The sequence below is a fragment of the Miniopterus schreibersii genome (assembly GCF_964146895.1).
Source record: "Miniopterus schreibersii genome assembly, chromosome: 16".
Lineage (NCBI taxonomy): Eukaryota > Metazoa > Chordata > Mammalia > Chiroptera > Miniopteridae > Miniopterus > Miniopterus schreibersii.
This window is the reverse complement of record NC_138116.1, coordinates 11,608,201-11,629,911: the sequence shown is the minus strand read 5'-3', so window position 1 is coordinate 11,629,911 and position 21,711 is coordinate 11,608,201. Positions and strand designations below refer to the sequence as shown.

The 21,711-nt window shown below is 37.7% G+C and overlaps 1 protein-coding gene across 10 annotated transcripts in view; it reads right to left on the bottom strand.

Moving 5' to 3' along the window:
• INTS2 (integrator complex subunit 2) overlaps positions 1 to 21,711 on the bottom strand; it is a 30,912-nt gene that overhangs the window by 8,929 nt on the left and 272 nt on the right. Inside the window, exons 1-18 of one of the 10 annotated variants that reach the window (XM_081160892.1) lie at positions 21,584 to 21,669; positions 20,086 to 20,392; positions 19,365 to 19,503; positions 17,770 to 17,872; positions 16,272 to 16,385; positions 13,731 to 13,861; positions 13,320 to 13,493; positions 11,642 to 11,868; positions 9,851 to 9,976; positions 8,667 to 8,738; positions 8,469 to 8,583; positions 6,711 to 6,767; positions 6,369 to 6,437; positions 5,064 to 5,198; positions 3,799 to 3,975; positions 2,895 to 3,003; positions 2,314 to 2,418; positions 1,236 to 1,400 (exon numbers count right to left, since the gene is read on the bottom strand). In XM_081160892.1, the coding sequence (XP_081017018.1) occupies positions 1,236 to 1,400; positions 2,314 to 2,418; positions 2,895 to 3,003; positions 3,799 to 3,975; positions 5,064 to 5,198; positions 6,369 to 6,437; positions 6,711 to 6,767; positions 8,469 to 8,583; positions 8,667 to 8,738; positions 9,851 to 9,976; positions 11,642 to 11,868; positions 13,320 to 13,493; positions 13,731 to 13,861; positions 16,272 to 16,385; positions 17,770 to 17,872; positions 19,365 to 19,503; positions 20,086 to 20,392; positions 21,584 to 21,593 (2,335 nt within the window). In that variant the 5' untranslated portion in view covers positions 21,594 to 21,669. Of the gene's footprint in view, positions 1 to 1,235; positions 1,401 to 2,313; positions 2,419 to 2,894; positions 3,004 to 3,798; positions 3,976 to 5,063; positions 5,199 to 6,368; positions 6,438 to 6,710; positions 6,768 to 8,468; positions 8,584 to 8,666; positions 8,739 to 9,850; positions 9,977 to 11,641; positions 11,869 to 13,319; positions 13,494 to 13,730; positions 13,862 to 16,271; positions 16,386 to 17,769; positions 17,873 to 19,364; positions 19,504 to 20,085; positions 20,393 to 20,834; positions 20,879 to 21,301; positions 21,698 to 21,711 lie in introns of those variants that run through there. The other 9 variants (XM_081160893.1, XM_081160890.1, XM_081160894.1 and 6 more) reach the window with 9 other exon arrangements.

Sequence of the window (21,711 nt, the reverse complement as noted above, 5' to 3'; positions counted from 1 at the left end):
ATGCCTCTGACTAAATAGTCAGGTATTCCACGTTTTAAAAATTCTTGTGGCACACCAGTTGAAAATCGCTGCTCTACAGACTATAGGCCAAGCAAATCAAGAAAAAAGTAAAACTTTCAATCCTAGCCATAATACTGGCTATCTTTAAAATAGAGGCCTTAAGAAAAATTCATGGTAAGTGTAATTATTTCATAAAAAACAAAAAATATCTGATTTTTAAATTCACATTAGTGTCTCAAAGACAAATGTCATTTCCTTGGTGATTCAGACTGATTTTAAAAATTGACTGAAACATGAAAATATACCCTAGTATTGCTTTTGGTCATAGCATTCACTTGAAGGATTCCGACTTCTCGATACCTTCTTCTGGGTGGGCCCCTTTATAAGTTGTAGGCACCCAGCAGATTGCTGGTAGTAAAAAAATAAAATAAAATAAAATGTCTTGAACTGTGCTCTTCAGTAGAATAGTCACTAACCACATCTGGCTGTTGAGCACCTGAAATGTAGTTGCTTCAAAATATGATGCGCTCTAAGTATAAAATGCAAACCAGACGGCAAAGGCTTAGGATGGAAAACAGTTAAATCGCTCATTAATGGTTTTTTATATTGATTACATGATGAAATGATATTAGATATATTGCACTAAATAAAATAATTACTAAAATTAATTTTGCCTGTTTTTAACTTTTTTAATGTGGCTATAGAAAGTCTAAAATTGTAAGTGTGGCTCGCATTATATTTCTGTTTGATTCAATGCTGAACAGGAACAGCACCCATTCAAAACCAGTACACTGCTCTCTTCCATGGCACTTATTCCTAACTAGTTTAGGACCTTCCTGAAACCACATGACCTGTTTAGTGATATAACTTAGGACCTACAAGGAAACAGATAGAGGCATGTCAGAAAGAAAGGGTTACAACTCAGACTCGCCCTGGCCAGGTGACTCAATTGGTTAGAGCTGTCGTCCCAACACACCAAGGTTTCGGGTTCCATCGCCAGGCAGGGCACATACAAGCATAAACCAATGAATGCATAAGTAAGTGGAACAACAAATCGATGTTTCTCTTCTCTCTCTCTCTCTACCCCTCCCTTCCTCTCTCTAAAATAAACTTTTTTAAAAACTGAAAGAAAAAACACACTCATAGTCAAAGAGAATTACTTAAAATATATTCACCAAAATATTGTTAACCCCAGGTACTACTAAAGGGGTAAAAGGATTATCAATTTACTATACCTTCTTGGAGTTGTTCAGGAGAGTGGTTTTTGGCATTGTTGGTCAGGAGCATTCGCCTTAACAGGGCATCAGTCCCTGTGATTTCCTCTTCGCAGATCCAGTCATCCACAATGCATAAATGTGGATAGTTAGTTGCAAGGAGACGGAGTAAAGCAGAATGCAACCCTTGAAAATTTATGAAAAGTCAATTGGATTCTTCATTCTTAAACACCAAAATCATCTCTCTCCTCTCTCCCTTCTCCCTTTCATTTTCAGCAAGCCAAAGGAATGTGCACTTCTTGTGCACACATAGTAAGTTTGAGAGCTTCTGTTCAGTAGTTCAGCTAGGGAACCTGCTTAAAGATCACCAAGTGATCTGATACACAGGACATTGGAAACTACTTCTTTTGTCAAAAGTTCTCAAGCTTTCTTCCACCCTATCCCAACAGAAAAGTCTCCCACCAGGAAAAGTTGTTTGACATAGCAGTAGTTCAAGAGTTGAGGGGAAAGGAAAGAAAAAGAGAGAACGGAATATCCACTTAAGGAGATGACGGACAGTTTGAAAAAGGCCTCACTCAGAAATTTTGATAGGCTTCTATCAAAGAACATGTCTTCTCTACCTAGTTGGCATCATTGCTATAGATGGGTAAAATTAAAGCTGCCCACTTCTGAATACCAAAAAGGCCTCAGGCACTTCATGTACATTTTCTCATTTCACCCTATCATTCCTACAAGGTAAGCAATACTGTCTCCATTCTACTGTAAGGAAACAGGCTAAAGACATTTACTAAGGTTCCCAAAGTCATACAGCTAAGTATGTTGGCCAACTGAAGCAGTACTGATGATTCCCACAGAGGATGCATTTGTCTTCCTTCGAGAAGGTTAAAAACAAACTGAGGGTTTCCAGAGGGGAGGCAAGTGGGGGACTGGGAGGAAAAGGGGGGTCAGGAAGTAAGATCAGTGATGGAAGTAATCAGGAATTTCACTCTGGAATATTTTGAATTTTCAACATTGACCACCTGTTAAATTTATAACATTATAAACCAAAGAAAAAATTTAATAATGGGTGTTAGCAATAAAAAGCAAGGGAAATAAATACCTCCCAACTCCTGCTGCAGCCCTTGAGCCTGTCGAATAAGGAACTTGATAGGAATCTGGTCCATTAAAGAGGACGAGTATGATTTTGGTTTTCTCTGCATGGCAGCTGTCAGTCAACGGCAAGAAGCATGAGAGAAATAAAGCGTCAGAAACAACACAAATCTTAACCATCAACCCAAATGGGAGCACAATGTCCAATTACTTTTAATTCACTTTAATCTGAGAGTATAGCTCATAAAAGATGAAGAATCAAGCAAAAAAATGTTACAATTCTTTCAGGTTTAGCTCCTACTTTATATCTAGTTACTAAGATCACTAAAATTGTTAAAATACAGGCAATTGTTATCTATTAAATTAGCCTGCTACAAGGAGGACTGAGCCTGAAAGGGGTAGTTAGGTGCCCACACATACATGTATTCATGGATCAGAGTACATGGTGCCTACACTGCAAAGGCTACAGAACAAAGCTGAAGCTTGTTAGAACATTTGACCTGACTTTCTCACATAACAGCCTGGGAAGTAACAAAATATAAGCAAAGAAAATGAAGTATCACTGGAAACACTCCGCCATGCACAGCTTACCTAGAGTCTTTGTGTTTGCTAGGAGAGCTTCCTCATACGACAGTATGTAGTAAAGCACCAAAAGCTGTGCTGTGATGCTGAAACGTTGATTGAGGCGGAGGTTGTCACTCTGAAGGTAACAGAGATGCTTTAAAATAATGTTAAATTTCATGGGTGCTTTTCTGATAGCAAAAGTATTCAAAATAGACTATTCAGTATTGCTGCTCCCAAGCTCAGATACAACGGGAAAAACATTGCTGTGTTTGCATTACTCAGAGACAACTTGAAGTTTAAATTAAATTTTAGATGGCATGGGAGATGAAAGGCAACATGCTTTAACAGTCTTTCAAATAGGAAAAAAAGAAAAGATTTCAGCTGTTACTCAACAGAAATCCCATCAGGCTGCATTTGAAAAAGGCTTACAGGAGTCTCAAATATTATTGGAAATTACCATAAAGAAAATAACTCCTAAAAAAGATATATTACACATTAATATATATTTGTAAAGCATGCAACTATTCCTCCTTCTAAAAAAATAGAGAAAATATTTTTTTCAATTTCTTGATAAATAAATCTAGTTATATCTTAGACTCAGAGGAAGCTAAACAAACCTGTGTCAGAAGGTGTTTAAATGTCACCTGGTCCTTTGATAAACACACAATCCCCAGGGTATTCCTAAGACTTTAAAGTGAAGCTTTTAAAAGAATTTCTCAAAAAATGCCTCTTCAACAAACTACTTGGAACTAATATCATTCTTTATATTTTTATAAGTAATCTAAAGAAATTTAATCCCATTTTAAATTCAGAATCACCTAGAAGTCCTCTAATAACCAGAAGAAAAAAAAGGAAAGAAAGAAGACAAAAGAGTAAACTAAAAGAAAATAAGCTACTCAATGTAAAAAAACACACAAAATCACTATTTTACCCCAATGACTCCTTGGAAAATATCGAGTATCTCCTGTTCTGTGACTGGCTGATTTGTGGCTTCTGGGTTAGATTTAGATGCAGGAGTAAGTACAGAATTTATGTACACGTCAATCAGAGGAAGTAACTGAGGATGGAGTGGAGTGGAGGTTTCACACAGCTGTCTATAAATCCAGTCCTAGAAAAAGGTTATAGGCACTAAATCAATTATGGCAATAAGAAAAAGCAAGTGAAATTTTAAAAGCACATACAATTTTACATGATTTATGAATCAGTGAAACTCACTATTAACTTGTAGCAGTTAGAAATATATTCTCTGATTTCACAGGCTTTCATTTAAAACTGAGAACTACTTTTATATCCTAATTGAGAATATTGTCCAGTGGAAGAGAAATCTAAAATGATGGGTTTGGGTTTTGAGTTTGAACTTTGGGTTTTTAATCTATTTTTAAGTAGTGGGGGGAAACTGTAGTCCCTGCTACATCTGCATGTAGGGCACCATATGTGTGGTTGTAGACCCCACAGCAGAGAGAAACTGAGGAAGAGGAATGAATCCTCAGATGGAGTAAGAAAGTGGCTCTGACGGCACTTATGGATGACTATTCCTTAACTGCCTGCAGAGATTGAGGGCATGTAGAAATGCTGGGTGTGCATCTGGACTCTTATCTATTTCACTTGCTACATATATAAAGTAGAAGACACCATCCAGCTAGAAAACAACTTCACTAAATCATAAAAACAAGGATAATTAAAGTGATATATCACTGCATATATTGTTCATTGCTCTTTATAAATAAGTCTCTAGAAAAGGTTCAAACAGATTTCTTCACCCCTGGGATGCAGCCTTTTCTTTAGAGGGCCTTTGAACTGTTTGATATAGCCAACTATGACAAATTGAAAACATCAAAATATGTGCAAGTTAGGTATTGGGTATCCTTGTGACAAATGCACAAATGCTGGTTATGGACTAGCATCTTTCTCAGCTTGGTGGCAAAACCAAACGATAGGAAATGGCAATTTCTTACTGAGGTTTTCATTACTGAGAATATAAATGAATTGGTAACACTATACATTTTGTAAATAACTAATAGTTATATTATTTTTAAAATCTAAAATTAAGTTCCTAATTACTATAACTATATAAATGACTAGTAAATAGAAATATTTCACACACAAAACCCACAGCAAAGGCCTACAAACTGAACTAAGGCTGGGGAAAAAGCATTAACTGAGGGTGTAGCTTGAAATATAAATGTAAGGTCATACTTTAATCGACACTTTGTGCTTGGTAAAGGAACGACTCCTGAGAAGCTGGTAAATACAATGAATAGGCAAAAATCCAGTAATGTTGGCACTCAGGTTGCTGGTTACAGGGACCCGAACTGCATGCGCTGTGACAACCTAAAAGGGAAAAAAAGTATTAATACACATGATAGAACTAAATACAAAGTTTTTCTGAAAGAGGAAGGATTAGCAGGTAGACTGGTCATACTTAATACAAGTGTAGGCCTTAGAAATGAATGATAGAAACCAATTATTACATGATCTGATTATGTTTGAATGACGAGGTAGTATACGCTTAGGGGTCTGTAAAGTTCTCCAATGTTTTTAACCTCAGACATAGATATGCTGTTTTTAAACATAGATATGTTGATGGTAGTATAGTAAGTTGAAAAATATAAAATTTGGAATCATATGATCTGTGCTCAATGCCTTTGGATAAGTCATTTTATCTCTGGGTCTAGTTTCATATGTACAAAAGGGGACAATACTGACTTTCCTACCTCAAAAGGTTTTTGTGAGGTGAAAACAGTTTTTGAAAAACATGTGAATTACAGAGCAGCGCATCAACAGAAACGGAATTTTTATGGTTATTCTCACTGCGTCATGCGCGGACCTCCAGCTGCCTTTCAAAGGCCCTCCCCACAGCTGTCCTCCTGCGATTTGAAACTACCCACGGAGTCTCCTGGCGCGGGGCCGGGGCGGGGGCCCGGCGCAGTGAGAAGCCGCCCTGAAAGCCGCAGTGACGAGGCGCCCGTGAGCGCCTTCGAGTGTTTCGCTGTCTCAGGCATGTATTTTATAGTCTCAGGCCTGACTTGCGGGAACGAGTGAACACAGGTTGGATTTCAGGCTCCTCCGCTGAAGGACTAAAGTGCGGCGGGAGCAGCCCGGGGAGGAGGCGCGGGCGCCAGGACACGCACGCACCGCGCGAGGGCAGGAGGCTGCGGCTTACGCTGCGCTCCGGAGGAGCTGGCCCTGCAGCCCAAGGTTTCAAGAGGCCCCTTAGTTTTCTCCTGGCAAATCCAAACGATACTACACCCTGTCTGCTCAAAGTCCCCAAAATATGTAAATTTAAAACATGCTTTTGTATGTAGTAAACAGCTTTTAAAAGTAAATTTTAAATGGGATTATTTTTTACAAATGTTTCAAAGATTAAATAAATCATCATTGGAAACTAAAAAAAGAATAGAAAAATAACCTTATTATTCTCTTAAACTGAGATATTCAAGTTTCCCCCAAAGAATGTTACAAGACAGTTAAAGAAGGAGCTAAGAATAAAGTGAAAAGTACCTGTTCAGTAAAGATTTCCTGTGTGAAGATAGTCTTCATCCTGCTCAAGGAGCTTGGCTTAATTACAATCTAAAACAACCAAAAAAATTCCAACAGGATATAAAAATATATGAACACAACTTTTTCTAGTAAATATATTATCTAAAATGACTGTGATAATATATATATAATATTAATGTTCAAATACTCTGTTTCAGAAGTGGCTTCTCAGACCCAACATTAAAGTGCGTTTTTCTTCAGAAAATGAACCAACATATAAAAGTACTTAATAAATACTATTACTGACATTTCAAGTCAGTGGGAAAAGTGGATTATTCAATAAAAGAGAGGTGGGACAGCTACCTTTCTGGAGAATACATGTAGTAAGTCCTCACTTAATGTTGTTGATAGGTTCTGCAACTTTAAGAGAACTGACATAAAGGGGTGGGCAAAAGTAGGCTTACAAAGAAGACAAAAAATACAATAATTAATTAATTAATGATAATGCAAGAATAAACTCTGTGTCTCATGTACTCACAACTGTAAACCTGCTTTTGCCAACCACTGTAAAATTAAACCAATTTGACCATGGGCTAATTGATAGTAACAAGAGGTTCCTACAGCATCTCATCAATGTTATAACAAAATGACATTGAACAATCTGACATTATTGGACCTGCTGTATATTTGTACACATGTCACCATACCCAAAATAAACTCCAAATGAATTGTGATTTAAATGTAAAACATGAAACTACAAAAGCGCTAGAAGAAAATATAGGTGACCATTTCTACAAACCCGAGTAAAGAAAAATATTTCTAAGCATAACAGCAAAGAACCACAGGAGAAATAACATACTACACACACACACACACACACACACACACACACACACACACTCTAATATCCATGTGGCAAAAACAACTGGGAAAAATCAATTGAAACATAATGTACTTCTCCACTTTTGAAGATACTAAGGATTATAAAATACATCACTGATTTAATAGTAGCTTTTTAAGAAAAAAAGGGGGGGAACACGACCACATTCACATTACACATCAATTGTAAAATGAATCATCCCAATTCAATACTGGGTAAAATATGTCTTGAAATTGATGAAATATGATATATAAGGCATAATGGCATAGCATTTATATATAAAGAGCCCTTTTGAATCAGTAAAATAAAAAACAAATCATAAAAATCCCTAGAGAAAAATTGATACATTGATAAGTCTTTCACAAAACAAACAAACCAGCCAAAACACATAAATTTTTAAATTACCAAAAAAAAACCACTGTAAACTATAAAAATAATGACAATAATAAAAACCAAAGTTTCACTAGTAATCAAAGAAATGCAAAATAAGTGAGACTATTTTTTATCAATCAAATTTCGGTAATGCCAGTGATGGTGAGAGTACAGGAAAACAGGCAATCTCACTCACTAATGAAAACAGTGAGATTGCTACAATCTTTCCAGAAGATAATCTGGCAATACTCATTCATAACACCTTAACATCATCATACTCTCTTAGTAACTGCCTCCAAAAAACTTTATCCTAAGGAAATATTCCAAAAAGCATTTGAAGATATACATGTGTGAGTACCTGTGTATATATTTACATAAATAAGGTTTTTATCTAAGCATTTTTCCAAAATCAGAAAATTTACATGGCAAATAAGAAAAGATCCATTAGGAAAGTCATGATTGGTCCACATGGTGGACTACTATAGGGCCACTGAAATTTGAACTGTATTAGAATATCTGATATGAGGAAATGCTCATGATGTATTGCTAAGTTCTTTAAAATGACCAATCTATATGTCAATTTAAAGAAAGAACAGACACCAGAATGTTAACAATAGTATATTTGATATCTCTGAACAATGGAATTCTATCTTTCCCTTCTCTTCTGTGCTTTCTGAGCTTTCTACATTGAACATCAATTATTCTGGTAAATAAATGCTTTTGTAATGTAATTTTTCCTAAGCGCTCCTGATAAAATTTCAATCTATTAAACTAAAATTACTTCAAAATCAAAATCTATTTACTTTACACTACAAGAAAATGCCCAGCTTAGAAACACCTTCTTTAGAAAGAAGATAAAAGACAATTACCTTCATCCCCAAAGTGGAACAGACCAAGTCAATGATAGCACTAAGTTGGTTGCTATGAAAGTACATAGCGACCAATAATAACATCTCCCCAAAAGAAGCAGAGACACCTGAAGTACTGTTGAAACAGAAAACAAAATATGAATTTCCAAACAGATGATAAGAAAAACTTACTCAGCTAACTGAAACAAAGTCTCTTACCTCTCAAAATAAGCTTCTTCTTTTATCATCCAACTTAGCCACACTACCATCAGCTGCTCCTGTTCAGGTGTACTATATAAAACATACCAGAATGTCACTAGTTTAACTCAGATATAATAGCATAAGAATTAAGAAAGCACTCTGAAATTATTTTTGGTAGAAATTATTTTTTCCTTCCCTATTTTGAAATATTAATTCAAATTAATAGTGTGTTGAATTGGCCATTGCCAATGAGGTAGGAAGAAGTTGTAGAGATGAAGGATGAGGGCCTGTGCTTTTTTTCAAGATTGTAAAGAGTCAAAATCTCTCAAAAGTCTTAGTTACTGCATTTGCAAGTTAGAAAGACAGTACTGTGCTAAGTGAACTAGACAGACAGACAAAGACAAATACCATGTGATTCCACTTACACGTGGAATCTAATAAACAAAATAAATGAACAAGCAAGACAGAAACAGACTCACAGAGCAGAGAACAAACTGATGGTTGCCAGATGGGAGGTAGACTGGGGGACTGGGTAAAAAAAAAAGGTGAATGGCCCAGCCGGCGTGACTCAGTGGTTGAGCATTGACCTATGAACCAGGAGGTCACGGTTCGATTCCCGGTCAGGGCACATGCCCAGGTTCGGGCTCAGTCCCCAGTTGGGGGGGCATGCAGGAGGCAGCCAATTGATGATTCTCTCTCATCATTGATGTTTTTCTCTCTCCCTTCCTTTCTGAAATCAATAAAAACATTAAAAAAAAAAAAAAAAAAAGGTGCCCAGCCGGGCGTGGATCAGGGGTTGAGCATCGACCTAGGATCCAGGTGATCGGGGTTCGATTCCCGGTCAGGGCACATACCCAGGCTGTGGGCTCGATCAGTGACTCTCTCATCATTGATGTTTCTATCTCTCTCTCTCGCTCTCCTTTCCTCTCTGTAATTAGCAATTACAAAATAGTTTTGGGATTGTAAAGTACAGCTTAGGAAATATAGTCAGTAATATTGTAATAACTATGCATGCTGTCAGGTGGGTGCAAGACTTATTGGGGGGATCACTTTGTAAGTTATAAAAATGTCTAAGCGCTATGCAGTACACCTGAAATTAATACAATATTGAATGTCAGCTGTAATTGAAATTTTTTTAAATTAAAAAATAAATAAACAAAAGCAGACCTTGAGAAAATAGAGCAATTTATATATTAAGGTACCTGACAAGTGTAGAAAAGGCCAGCAGCATACAAAAGGAAAGTGAAACAAAGCGAACCCCAGCCGGGGTAGCAGGAGGACGGCTTGTCATCAGCTGCAGCAATTGTTCCCCTTCTTCCTCAGTGGGTCTAAAAAGGGAATACATGATTACGCTTTACTTTTTTTAGTTGAGGAAGAGAGAAAGAAAAGGGACTTCCCAACAGTTTAACCATTCAGATACAAATTTTAAGCTTTGTAATACCACCTCACTATTTATAAAATCTTTAACATCTTAAGTTGTCAAAAGCAAAACTGTTGAGTTTACAACCAGTGTTCTTCCTCAGACAAAAACACAGCAGTGCTTACTGGGCACGACAGTGTAGAAGCATAAAAATAACCACATAAGCTGAAACTATGCATGGCAATCTTAATAATCAATGGGGAAATTTCACCTGTTCCATGACCTTTAAATTTTTTTGTCAAAACATTAAAAACTGTCAGTTATAATGCATAAGGAAATAAAAAAAAATAGTAAAACTAATATTTATATAGCACTCTACAACTGAAAATACTAGACTCACTGGGAAATAAAGTGTTTTCTTCATAAAAAAAATAGAACTATCAATAGTAGTTTTAACAGCCTTTGCCTTCTTCTCATTGTACAACTTAAAACACAGAGTGAATGTCTTTTCTAACCCTTCATGAACTGCCACACCCCCTTCTAAGTCTGATTCAGCTTCTAACACTTTATCCCAACTTTCAGTTACGAAGTGTCCAAGAGTTCCTTTCATGTGAAGATTTCTACCTGCATCAACTCCTCTGAAACGTCGTCATCTCCTTTTTGTCACAATGACTTTACTCATTTATGTTGACAAGTTCACTGGCTGCACATCTAGGGTCTCTCAAATGGCAGTGTGTTAACATTCTCACAAGTCACTTATCATCTATTTACATTTGGTTCAAATGTCTCCCAGCATTACTACTTTTTGTTTCTTTGCTTCACTCTCATCTTTATTGGCTACTTCCCTCTTTCAGTTATCTATTTTTATCACTGAGAGACAAGGAGACAATACAACCACCCACTCTGCTGTCTATTCATAAACCAAGTAATCGATGTGCGGTGACCAATTGCTGACAGACTTAAAAAGAAATGATGCAGTTGGCCACTGATCATGATGTGCATGTTATTTACAGTAATCTGTGGCTTAAAGAGCTCTCGGCAAAGCTGGTACTTTACACAATTATGTGGTTAATGTATCAGGGTAACTGATACATTAGATGTTGAAGGAGCGGTAATATTTAACTCAGCAGTGGTAAGTGCAATTCATATGTATCAAAGACGTGCAAAGTGAGGACTGTGTGAGACAGGTGAGGACATTATTTGAAAGGATACAGTGCACTAACTAAATGATAAACCTTGTGCTTAATAAGCACATCATATCAATTTATGATCTCAGCTGTAACAGGAAACACAGGAGATATTTACTTCAACTGGCTGCATGGGCTACATAAAGAATCACTCACAGATCATTCATTATACTCATGTCAAGCTGTGGTGAAGTCATAGGTTTCTTAAACTGCTTTGGCTCATCCCATATTTACATAATTATATTTACAATCAGACCAAAATAGATAGATACAGCCCAGCTAAGGATGTTTTGCCATAGGTCTTCATTGTTGATATAGGCCAGCCCACTAAATAAGCCCAACAGAAAACCCAAATCCTCAGAATAAAAGGCCTTTGACTCACTTCCTTGGGATTAGAAACAAGAAAGTAAAATGATAAAAAGGTAAAATATCAAATTATTGAATACTTGAGTCCAGCGATGCCCATCAAAGCACAGTACAGACGTAAGAGTGCGCTGGCTTTCACAACATGCTCTTCTTTCAGCCCCGAATACACAGACACATTGGGCTCCATCTCCACATCAGCTTCTGCCACAATGCGGGTGCTTCTTACTGTGGGAAGGATGCCCATCAGCTCCAGAAGAAGCTGCCTTCTCATCTGCCAAAGGACAGAGCTACTGGTCTCTCTTTTTCTCTATAAGAAATATGAACCACAAAAAGAAGAAAGCATGGAGCAAGTAGTAAGTCAAAAGGAAGCTCAAACCAAGCTCCCCAGGTAACACCTGAAATTGACCCATTTAAGGAGGCTGTCATAACTGCAGAATCTCATTTTAACCAATCGAGCACACTCAAAACTCACTGGCTCATTTCAAGAATACTCTACTTACCCTAATTTGGATTGGTTATATAGAAAACATTAAATTAATTACAATTTGAGCTGTAAAAATATATAAATGGTACTTTTAGAGTCATGTGTGCTATAGTACAAAGTGCTCATATTTTGGAGACACAAGATCTTGAATTGAAACAATACCTCTGCTATTAATTAAGTACTTTTAGGTACATTAGTTAACCTCTCTGAACCCCAATTTCCTTGATGACAAGGAAATAAATATTTTATTAACAATATTTAACTCCCAGGGCTGTTCTAAGTTAGGAGTTTGTAAGTCTATCACCTCCACAGTTTTTCAGGCAGGGATAATGTCTTAGTCATCTCTCACTCAGCAGTCCTATCACTGTGCCTGACATACAGCAAGCACTTAATATCTGTGAAACAGATGAATGAATGAACAAACAAATAATACACATGAAAGCACTTCTAAACTATAATGGACTAGGCAAATGTTAGTTATTATTTTTAGAGTGTTTCCAAGTAAAATATGATAAACCTGCTTTAATAATAACATTAAGTTCAAATAAGGAAAATTTATTGCACTCAAAGGACAATTACATAGAAGATGATCATACCAGGTGCTTAGCATGGTGCCCAACCAGTAGAAGGTACACAATAAATATTAACTTCCTTTTAAAAAGCAAAGCTTAAAATTAGTTCTCAAATGGGCCTGAAATAAAGCAGAACTTGGATACAAATCTTATTTAATGACCTAATGCAGCAGTTCTTACGAGTCTTACCTAGGACCCTGGAGATTCTCAAATGCTTTCAGGGAAACCAGAAGGTCAAAACTATGTCCTTAATAATACTAAGACATTATCGGCCTTTTTTACTATTATTTTCTCACAAGGGTACAGAGCAGTTTTCCAAAGGCTTTATTAAGCCAGACATTAAAGAGATTTGCAAAAACGTAAAACACTGTCACTGTTATTAAATTTTTTCTTATTTTAGAAAATACGGCTATTTTTCATTCAAAATGTGTTATGTTCACACTTAACAGGATTGCTATTTTTTAAAAATAAATTATTTCAACTATTTCGATTTTCATTTCTCATCTGATAAATATCAATAGATAAAAGCACATAAACAAAAGCTCTTTGGTTTTCTCAATGATTTTTTTAAATGTTAGAAGGGTTCCTGAGGCTAAGAAGTTTGAGAACCACTGGTCTATATCATTCTAACAGTGTTTCTTCCTCTTTTACTAATTGCCAAAATATCCTGGTCCTTAACCTACACAGATATTTATCCCTCACCTGCTGTCCATTTCGGATAAAAGTTCCAAACCAAGTCCGGACTTTGGCATTTGTTCCAAGAAGCAAACCACTGACAAAGCAAACCAAGTCAGTCACTCCATCCTCACTGACTTCATTTTTCGTATGATCCAATGTCAAAGCTACTCCAAGGCCTGGCAGGTGACATTCTTCCACCTAACACAGCAAAGAACACAAACTGAACTCAGTATCATAAGGAAAAGGGCCAGGTGCTTCAGAATCTAAAGCCTCTAAAGGTTAGAGGAAAATGTATCACAAAACATAAAAACCCAGAGAGGAAGGTAATACATCCAATATGTAACTATAATTTCCTACAAGGTCCTAAAAACATCTTGAGAAAAGTTCCTGGTCCTAATATAAAGCCTTTTGTCTCAGAAAAATAAGGCCTCTTACCACCATGCCGCGGACCTTGAGGGCCTGAGAAGGGTTCATCTTACACAAGCAGCGCAGGGCGTCGGTCCTGCGCCTCCCTCCAAGGCTTTCTTCATCCTGCCGCTCCCCATTTTTGATCAGGCCCCTGCAAACTGAACCGTGAGTGGCCTCTATTACTTTAAGCTTTGTAAGTAAGAATTTAGAAAAAACTTTTTCAGCATTGAGTATCAATCGTTTATGCAGATTAGACACTACAGGAGAAAAGAATTAGGAAACTTGAAAGCACAGCAAAAAAAACCTGGGAAAAATAAAGCAAAGAGTGAAAAGAGACTTAAAAAATGCACATTGACCTGTGGGACAGTATCAAGTACTCAAACATACTTATAATTAGAGTCCCCAAAAGAGAAAGGGAATGAAAGACAAAAATATATTTTTCCAAATGTGATGAAAACTATAAACCCAGAAACTCAATAAACTCCAAGCAGAATAAACACAAAGAAATCATACCCAGACACATCATAATCAAGTTTCTGAAAAGCAGTGATAAAGAGGAAATCTTAAAAGGAGCCAGAAGAATTTAAAAAATAGATAAAAGTAGTCAGAGGCAAAAAGAAACATCATGTACAGAGAAACAGAGATAAAAATCACCAGAGGATAGAATGGCATCTTGAAAGAGCTAAAAGAAAATGCCAGCCTGAAATTTTATACTCAATGAAAATATCATTCAAAAATGAAGGCAAAATTAAGAGTGGTTTTGTGTTTGTTTGTTTGTTTTTCAGATATAAAAAACCCTGGGGAAATTTGTTATGAGCAAACCTGAACTATAAAACATGTTTTTAAAAAAGTTCTTCGGACTAAAGGGAAATTGTACCAGAAGGAAACGTGGAGCTACACAAAGGAACAAATAGCACCAAAAAATGGTAAATGTGGATAAAGAAAAAGACTTTTTTCCCTTGTGTTTTTAAAGAGTTTAAAATATAATTAATTGTTTAAAGCAAAAGTAGTAAAACTGTACTCTGAGGTTTGTAACACATGTAGAAGTAAAATCTATGACAACAGCACAAAGGACAGGAGGGATAAATAGCTGTATATTACGTTATATGTGAAAAGGTGTAAAATCATTTGAAAGTAGACTGCCAGAAGCTAAAGATGAGTACTGTAAACTCTATGAACATAAAAAAATAAATGCAAAGGAAAAAATGAAACAAGGAAGTATAGCTAATAAAATAGCAGTGAGATAAAATGCAGTTGTAAAAAATTTCAATCCAAAGGGAAACATGGAAAAGGTAATAAATAGAAAACAAACAGCAAGATGACAGACTTAAATCTAACCACCACAATGATTACATTAAATAGTCTATGTAAATAATCTAAATATGCCAATTAAAAAGGAAGAAACTGGCACTGAATATCTTTTTAAAAGACACATCTGTCTATAAAAAAACCCTCATACAGGAAATCCACCTTAAATATAAAGACACAGACAGATTAAAATATATACATATATATTTATATTTATACCATACAAATATTAACTGAAAGAAAGCTGATATAGCTGTATTAATATCAGGTAAATTAGACTTTAAAAGGACTACTACCAGGGACAGTGGACATTTCATAAAGAAAAAGAAAAAAGCTCAATTCATGAAAAAGATGTAACAATCTTAAATGTACATGGACCCATTAACAGCTTCAAAATACATGAAGTAAACACTGATAAACTGGAAGGAGAAATCCACAAATCAACAATTAGGCCTGGAGACACCAACACCCTTCTCAGTAACTATTAGAACAGGCAAACAGAAAGTCAGCAAGGACACAGCTTCCAAAGGGCTTTTACGTATTGTGTGATATTCAGTATGTGTCTTAGAAACATAAGAGAAATATTATTAATACTTCCATTTTAAAGATGAGAAGTTAAGTATCTTGATGGAAATCACATAAAGAATAAGTGATGAAGCCAGAAATTATGACCCCCAGGTATAGTGATTTTTTTTCTCCTTGGCTCCCAATTTGCAAATTACCTTGCTCAATAAATGTTTTTATTTTTATATCACTCACACCCAAACAATAATCTTCAATAACTAGTATTTTGAAATAGACGTGAAAATTTCACTTGATTTTCCTCAATTTCCACCCTATACTTTTCTGCAAACTGATAGCAATAAAGTAAAAAACAAAGGCCTGATTGCTGGTATTTCTGATTACATATACCTGGCCCTGACTGCTCTCTGGCTATTTCATAGATATATATGTCTTCTCTCCCCTTAGCTTCCTGAGCGCATGGATTTTATCTTCTAGTTCTTTGGTATTGTTTATCATCCCATTATAGCACTGGTGACTAATGGCAAAAAAAAATTTTGCTACATACTCACTGTATTTAAATTGTTAATTGCAAAACAATTTTGAAATCTCTAAACTTAATATTTCTACAATTAGTACTCACTAAACTTTCAAGGACAAAAGTATCAAAACACCATAAATATTTCTTCTCCGCTCAAAAATAGGTCCTTACCTGCCCAACTAAATCTCCTCTGTATCCCATTTTAAAATTATATTTACCTTCATTGAAACTGTCAGGAACATTGGCCACCAACAGACACAAGAACCAGGCACCATTCCTAACATGCAGCAAGGCTTCAGCTACATCAACTATAGGAAGCAGGGAAGGGAGCTCTATGAGAAAACAAAGGCAAACTTACTACTAAAGAATGGACATTTCCTTGTATTTACAGTAAATGTCTTCTGACATTTCACTGATGTCACTTAAAAGCAATGAAATTAAGGCATTTCCTTTTCATAGCCTAGAGCTGAATTGTCCAGTAGGACAACCACCAACTTTAAGTGATTATTTAAATTAAATTAAAAATAGCTCAGTTCCGCAGTCACATTAGCCACATTTCAAGTAACCCATAACCACATGTGATAGTGGCTACTGTGTTAGCACAACATAGAACACCGCCACTGCTGCAGTGCTGGTCAAAGAGTTGTTTTCATTAAAATCTTCTTTGCCTTTTTATGTCATCTTTTTTCTAACAGTAGTATGTACAGTGCCCCTCTGGTGAAGTCTGGTGGTCCACTGTGTGCATAAATAATGCTGGGGAATAACAATTTTTTTAAATAAAATCCTGAAAAAGGAAGTTAAAAGAGACCAGGACACCTTGTATGCCCAGGTGGAACTTCTGGCATTGCTTGCAGGTGCAGTCCCACCACCGCCCAGCACAGGGAGTTTGACGTGCACCGTGTTCAGCCTAGGCAGGGTCCCCTGCTCCTTAGACAATCTGGAATCCCCAGACTCCTTCTGGAGCCCCATGCTGGTGCCAGGCCCAGTGTGGACAACCACTCTACACAGAGCCATAGTTCCAAAGTCCCAGAGGCCCATGATCCGCTGGCCTCAGCCTCCTTGGGAGCTGGGATTACAGGTGCAGTCACCATGCCCTTCCATTCTCTATCTTTAAGTCTGATCATGCATACCTATTAAAAAACCAGCTCTAATCCCATCACTCCAAGTTAATAATCTGAAATATTTTATTTTAATTCCCCATGGGTATTGTTTTAACTTTAACAAAACTGGGATTATATTCTACGCACCATTTTGCCCTCTGCTTTTTTTCAGTTTAACATATTGTAAACATTTTCCAAAATCATTAAATTTCTTCAAATACATTATTTTAATAGCTGTATAACATTTCATACTGTGGAATATAATTTACTTACTTGCCCTACTATTTGTCTTTTTTTTTTTAATTCTAACCCAAGGATATGTTTTTATTGATTTTAGAGAGAGGGGAGAGGGAGAGAGACAGAACATCAATCATGAGAGAGTCATTGATCGCCTGCCTCCTACACGCCCCCAACTGGGGATTGAGCCGCAACCTGGGCATGTGCCCTGACCAGGAATCGAACTGCGATTTCCTGATTCATAGGTTGGTGTTCAACTTCTGAGCCATGCCACTGGGCTTGACTTAACTTTTTAAGGTACTTTCCAGGTTTAGAAGTTATACAGTATCATTTAACAAAAAACTATATCCGAAATGTATCTTAGCATGCTTTACAGTACCTGCTTGTAAAATACAAAGTACATCTGCAGCTTCCTCCAAATAGACTGGACTCTCAAATAGCTCAGATGACTTGAAAAAAAATTCTCCACCGGAATCAGATACCTTAAATAAAAATTTTTTAAAAAGATAAACTCTATTAATTTTAGGTAATTAATTAAATCTCTTATTATTTTTGTAATTATTTGTTCAGCTTACACACCATGTCTCTTAATATACCATTAATATCCTGCACCAGAATATGCAGTTTTCCATAAATTTGAACCAATTTAACCAATTAGCAGTCACATTAATTATTCAGACATGGCAGTATGCATCTCTATAATTCATGTCTATATAAATATTTGGAGACATCTCAAATTAAAGAAAAGACAAACCAAAAAAATGAACTGGAAATGCTACCTACACAAGGTGTAGCTAAAAAAGCAAAAAAACTGTAAACTTAAACAGTATAACAAATAAAAATTCATTTTCAATTCCAAATGAACTGTGAGAAAGACAAAGAATAAAAATTTAGGTAAGCAAAAGTGCCTACTAACTTTTTAGAAAATTTCCTACAATAGTCTCATTTCCACATTTCCCATATGCTAAAAAGTGCTGAACTACAAAATTAGAAGCCTCCAATAAGAGAAAGGTCACTTATTTAACTGGAGCCATCAGGTGAGGTATTGAGGTAAAGATGTAGGAAAAATATTGGTCGAAATTAAAGACTTTCAGTATAGTAGAAAAGAGTAGAAGGAAATAAAAAGAAACTTTTTTTTAAAGATTTGTAACATATCTTAAAAACTATCTAAAACTGATGAGCCCTCCACCTCTTACCAAGTATTTTCTTTGGAAAGAGAATTTAAGTTTTTTCTCCACAATTTATAAAGCTAAACTTTATTTATTATAAATTAACTGACCTTGAAATTCTAACAATAACTCTTCCTCCAAAACTCTGGGCCTTATCTTATTAAGTCATCTTAATACGAAGATCCAATTTAGTTCTTTGTGTGATAGACCCCTGACATTCACAAACTTAAAATTCCGAGTTTCAATTAATCATAATTACCCAAAGGTCCATAACCTAAAATAATCTACCATTTTGCTGACATGAGAAGCTGAACAGCCTTCATTCCAGTACAGAAGCAATTCAGTCACCTAGTGAGTGAGGCTAGCCAATGGCCCTACATCCAATTCAGCTCTGACATTCCCTACTCACTGTTATATAAGAGGTAATTAATACTCAGTGTCTGAAGGAACTGTGCACATTTTTCAGTTATACGTCACAACATTTTATGGGGGAAATCGTATCCTATAAAAGTATTATCAAATTGGGTAACCTTATCTATCAAGAAGCCACTGTATGAACTCCACACAGAAAAAAATTCTCATGCTAGAGCATATGGAATAGGCATACGTGAGAGAAAACTGTAACAAGAGAAGGAAAGCCTTTATGGCAAGCATTTAATCTTTCAGACCTTCTAAAGGAATACACATAACCGATGGAAATATGTGCAGAAAAGGATTCATCCTGCCTGCCTTCGTGCCTGTTTCTATCTTCTATATGTAGACATCAAATCATGCATCTTTTGAGCTGTGATTAAAATAAATGTACCTTGTTCATAATTGCCAGCAGTTCACTAAGCACAAGACGCAATCGACGAGGTGAGTCGCTGTGTTCAAACTCTAATGTCAGTCCACGCTGAAGCTGTGATACCAGGATGCTCTCTCCTGTGCCTCCTCCAAGTTTATGCCTAAAAAAGTACAAACATGTAAAACAAGTATGAGAACAGTGGCTGAGAAATAATAGCAAAAAAGTTGTCCTTTATTGAAATAACCTACAAAAGGACGTATGAATTACTATTTAGTTTATCTGTCTGTTCCAGGAACTCACAACTGATGTAGTCTCCATCACAAGTGATAGTTAACACCCACTTCCACTAACAACAGTGGGCAGGGACGAACAAAACCTCTGCCCAGAATTGTGGGGAATCCTTGTAAGCTTAAAAAACCTCCCAGGGGATTCCAATAAATCCTTCTACTCTAGGGGAACTTACTCTACCCAGTTCCCACCGACAGTAACTGGCCTCATCTGTTTAGCCTGAATATGATAGTGTATACATAGCCAAACTTCACACAACATTTTATAATACGGAATTCAAACGAATTTTAACTATAAAGAGAAAAAACTAAGTAAAATGCTCTCCAAGGTTTGGACTCTCAATCTTCTCTTTGGGGAGTGCATCCAACCAAAAGCCCAAAAAGCTCCAAGAAATATTTGATTCCTCCTTCTTTGGCAAATCCAAGTAAATTCCAATCCGCATATCGTACATTACCTCAGCTGCTGTTCTTTGCTGGCATCCTGTTCCAAGGCATGAAAGTCCACAGACAACAGTGCAACAATGGAGTTGACAGCTTCCACTCCAGAGAGAAGGCGAAGGATGAGTTTTTTATCCTGGGCCCAGCTTTGGCTCTGGTCAGCAGGAGCACAAAGTGCCATCCTCACCAAGCAGGGCAGGAGAAGCCTCAACTCGGGATCACTTAAAGATGCCAAACGAACAACATCCACCTTCTGCATGGCCTCAAAAGCAAAAGGGCTGACAAACTGAAGGCTTGAACACTCAGTCATGATCACTGTTGATCCTAATGATTAAAAAAAAAAAAAAAGACAGTAGGAGTGAAACCCACATGAATGAACACCCCTCTTTTTTAAATACCCTGAAAACTGTGGTCTGTCTTTAATAGGCCCCTATGTTAACAATGGGTTCCCGGCACAATTAAAGGCTCCCTATGTTTCCACTGCCACCTGGAAAATGAGAAAGAAAACAGTGTATTCATGTCTCCCTCTAGCCTTAGGGAATTCCTGTTGTAATACTCTTATTTTGCAAAGAAGGGATATGAAGCAGAGAGATTAAATAACAAGCCCACAGTAATATTACTAGTTGGTGGCAACGGCCAAGGCAGAATCCTCATATCCTAAATCCCAGTCCAAGGCTTTCTCCTTTACACCTGTCCTATGAGTGCCACACACAAAATAAAAACAAATGAATGGGACAGTTAAGAACGCTCCTCTTCACATGCCTACCCGACGTATTAAAGAATGTTAGGCTTCTTTCCACCCTCCAGGAGTCGGCCTTGGTAAGTCGCCTCAGTAGCCAAAAGCAGTGTCAGATTCAGAACTCTGGAGGCCTCAACACTATCCCATGTTCCCTGGGGGAGAGCAGCTGTGGGGGTGCCATTAGCTACGGGGGGCAGGTAGGTCCCACTTGGGCACTTCTCTGTCCTCAGGAGTAACCAGAGACAAGAAAAAAAGGGGGAGGTGGGGATGCCATCATGGGTAACAGTCGTGGGCAGAAACGCTGCTTTGCTTTGCAGCAAGAGGAGCTGGCCTTTTAACGGGGGCGGGCTGATGGAGCCGAGATGCCCTGCGCGCCCACAGGTCTCGCCCCTGGTGCGACGAGAGCCAACCAGTCCCCGCGACAGAGAACAGCGCGCGGGCAGCCGGCGGGGTCCAGGGACCGCGCAGAGGCCTGAGAGGCGGGAGCTTCGTACCTAAGACCTACCCTCCAGCCTCCCGGGACCCCACCCGGATTCCGCGTCGCAGAGGCGGGACGCGGTGGAAATCGAGCGCGCGGTCCGAAATGGGGCCTATAGGCGATCGTCTGGAGTCCCCGAGCCCAGCGGTGCCCTGAGTCGCCCCGGGCACCCAGAAGCCTGACGCCGGGACCAGTCGGGCCGGCGGTGCGATGGGGGCCGGATATGGGCTCCCCACAAAGGCAGAATCCGGACTGAGAGCGGGAAGCGGAGGGGACTGTTTCAACCTGCGCCCAGCACCTTCATTCATCCCCGGCGTCTGGCTCCCGTCGGCCACCGTACTGGACTGAGAGGAAGAGCGGCTGCGGGAAGAAACCCGGGGCGGCCGGCGCGGAGGCCGCGGCGCGCGTGCGCGGCCCCGCCCCTTC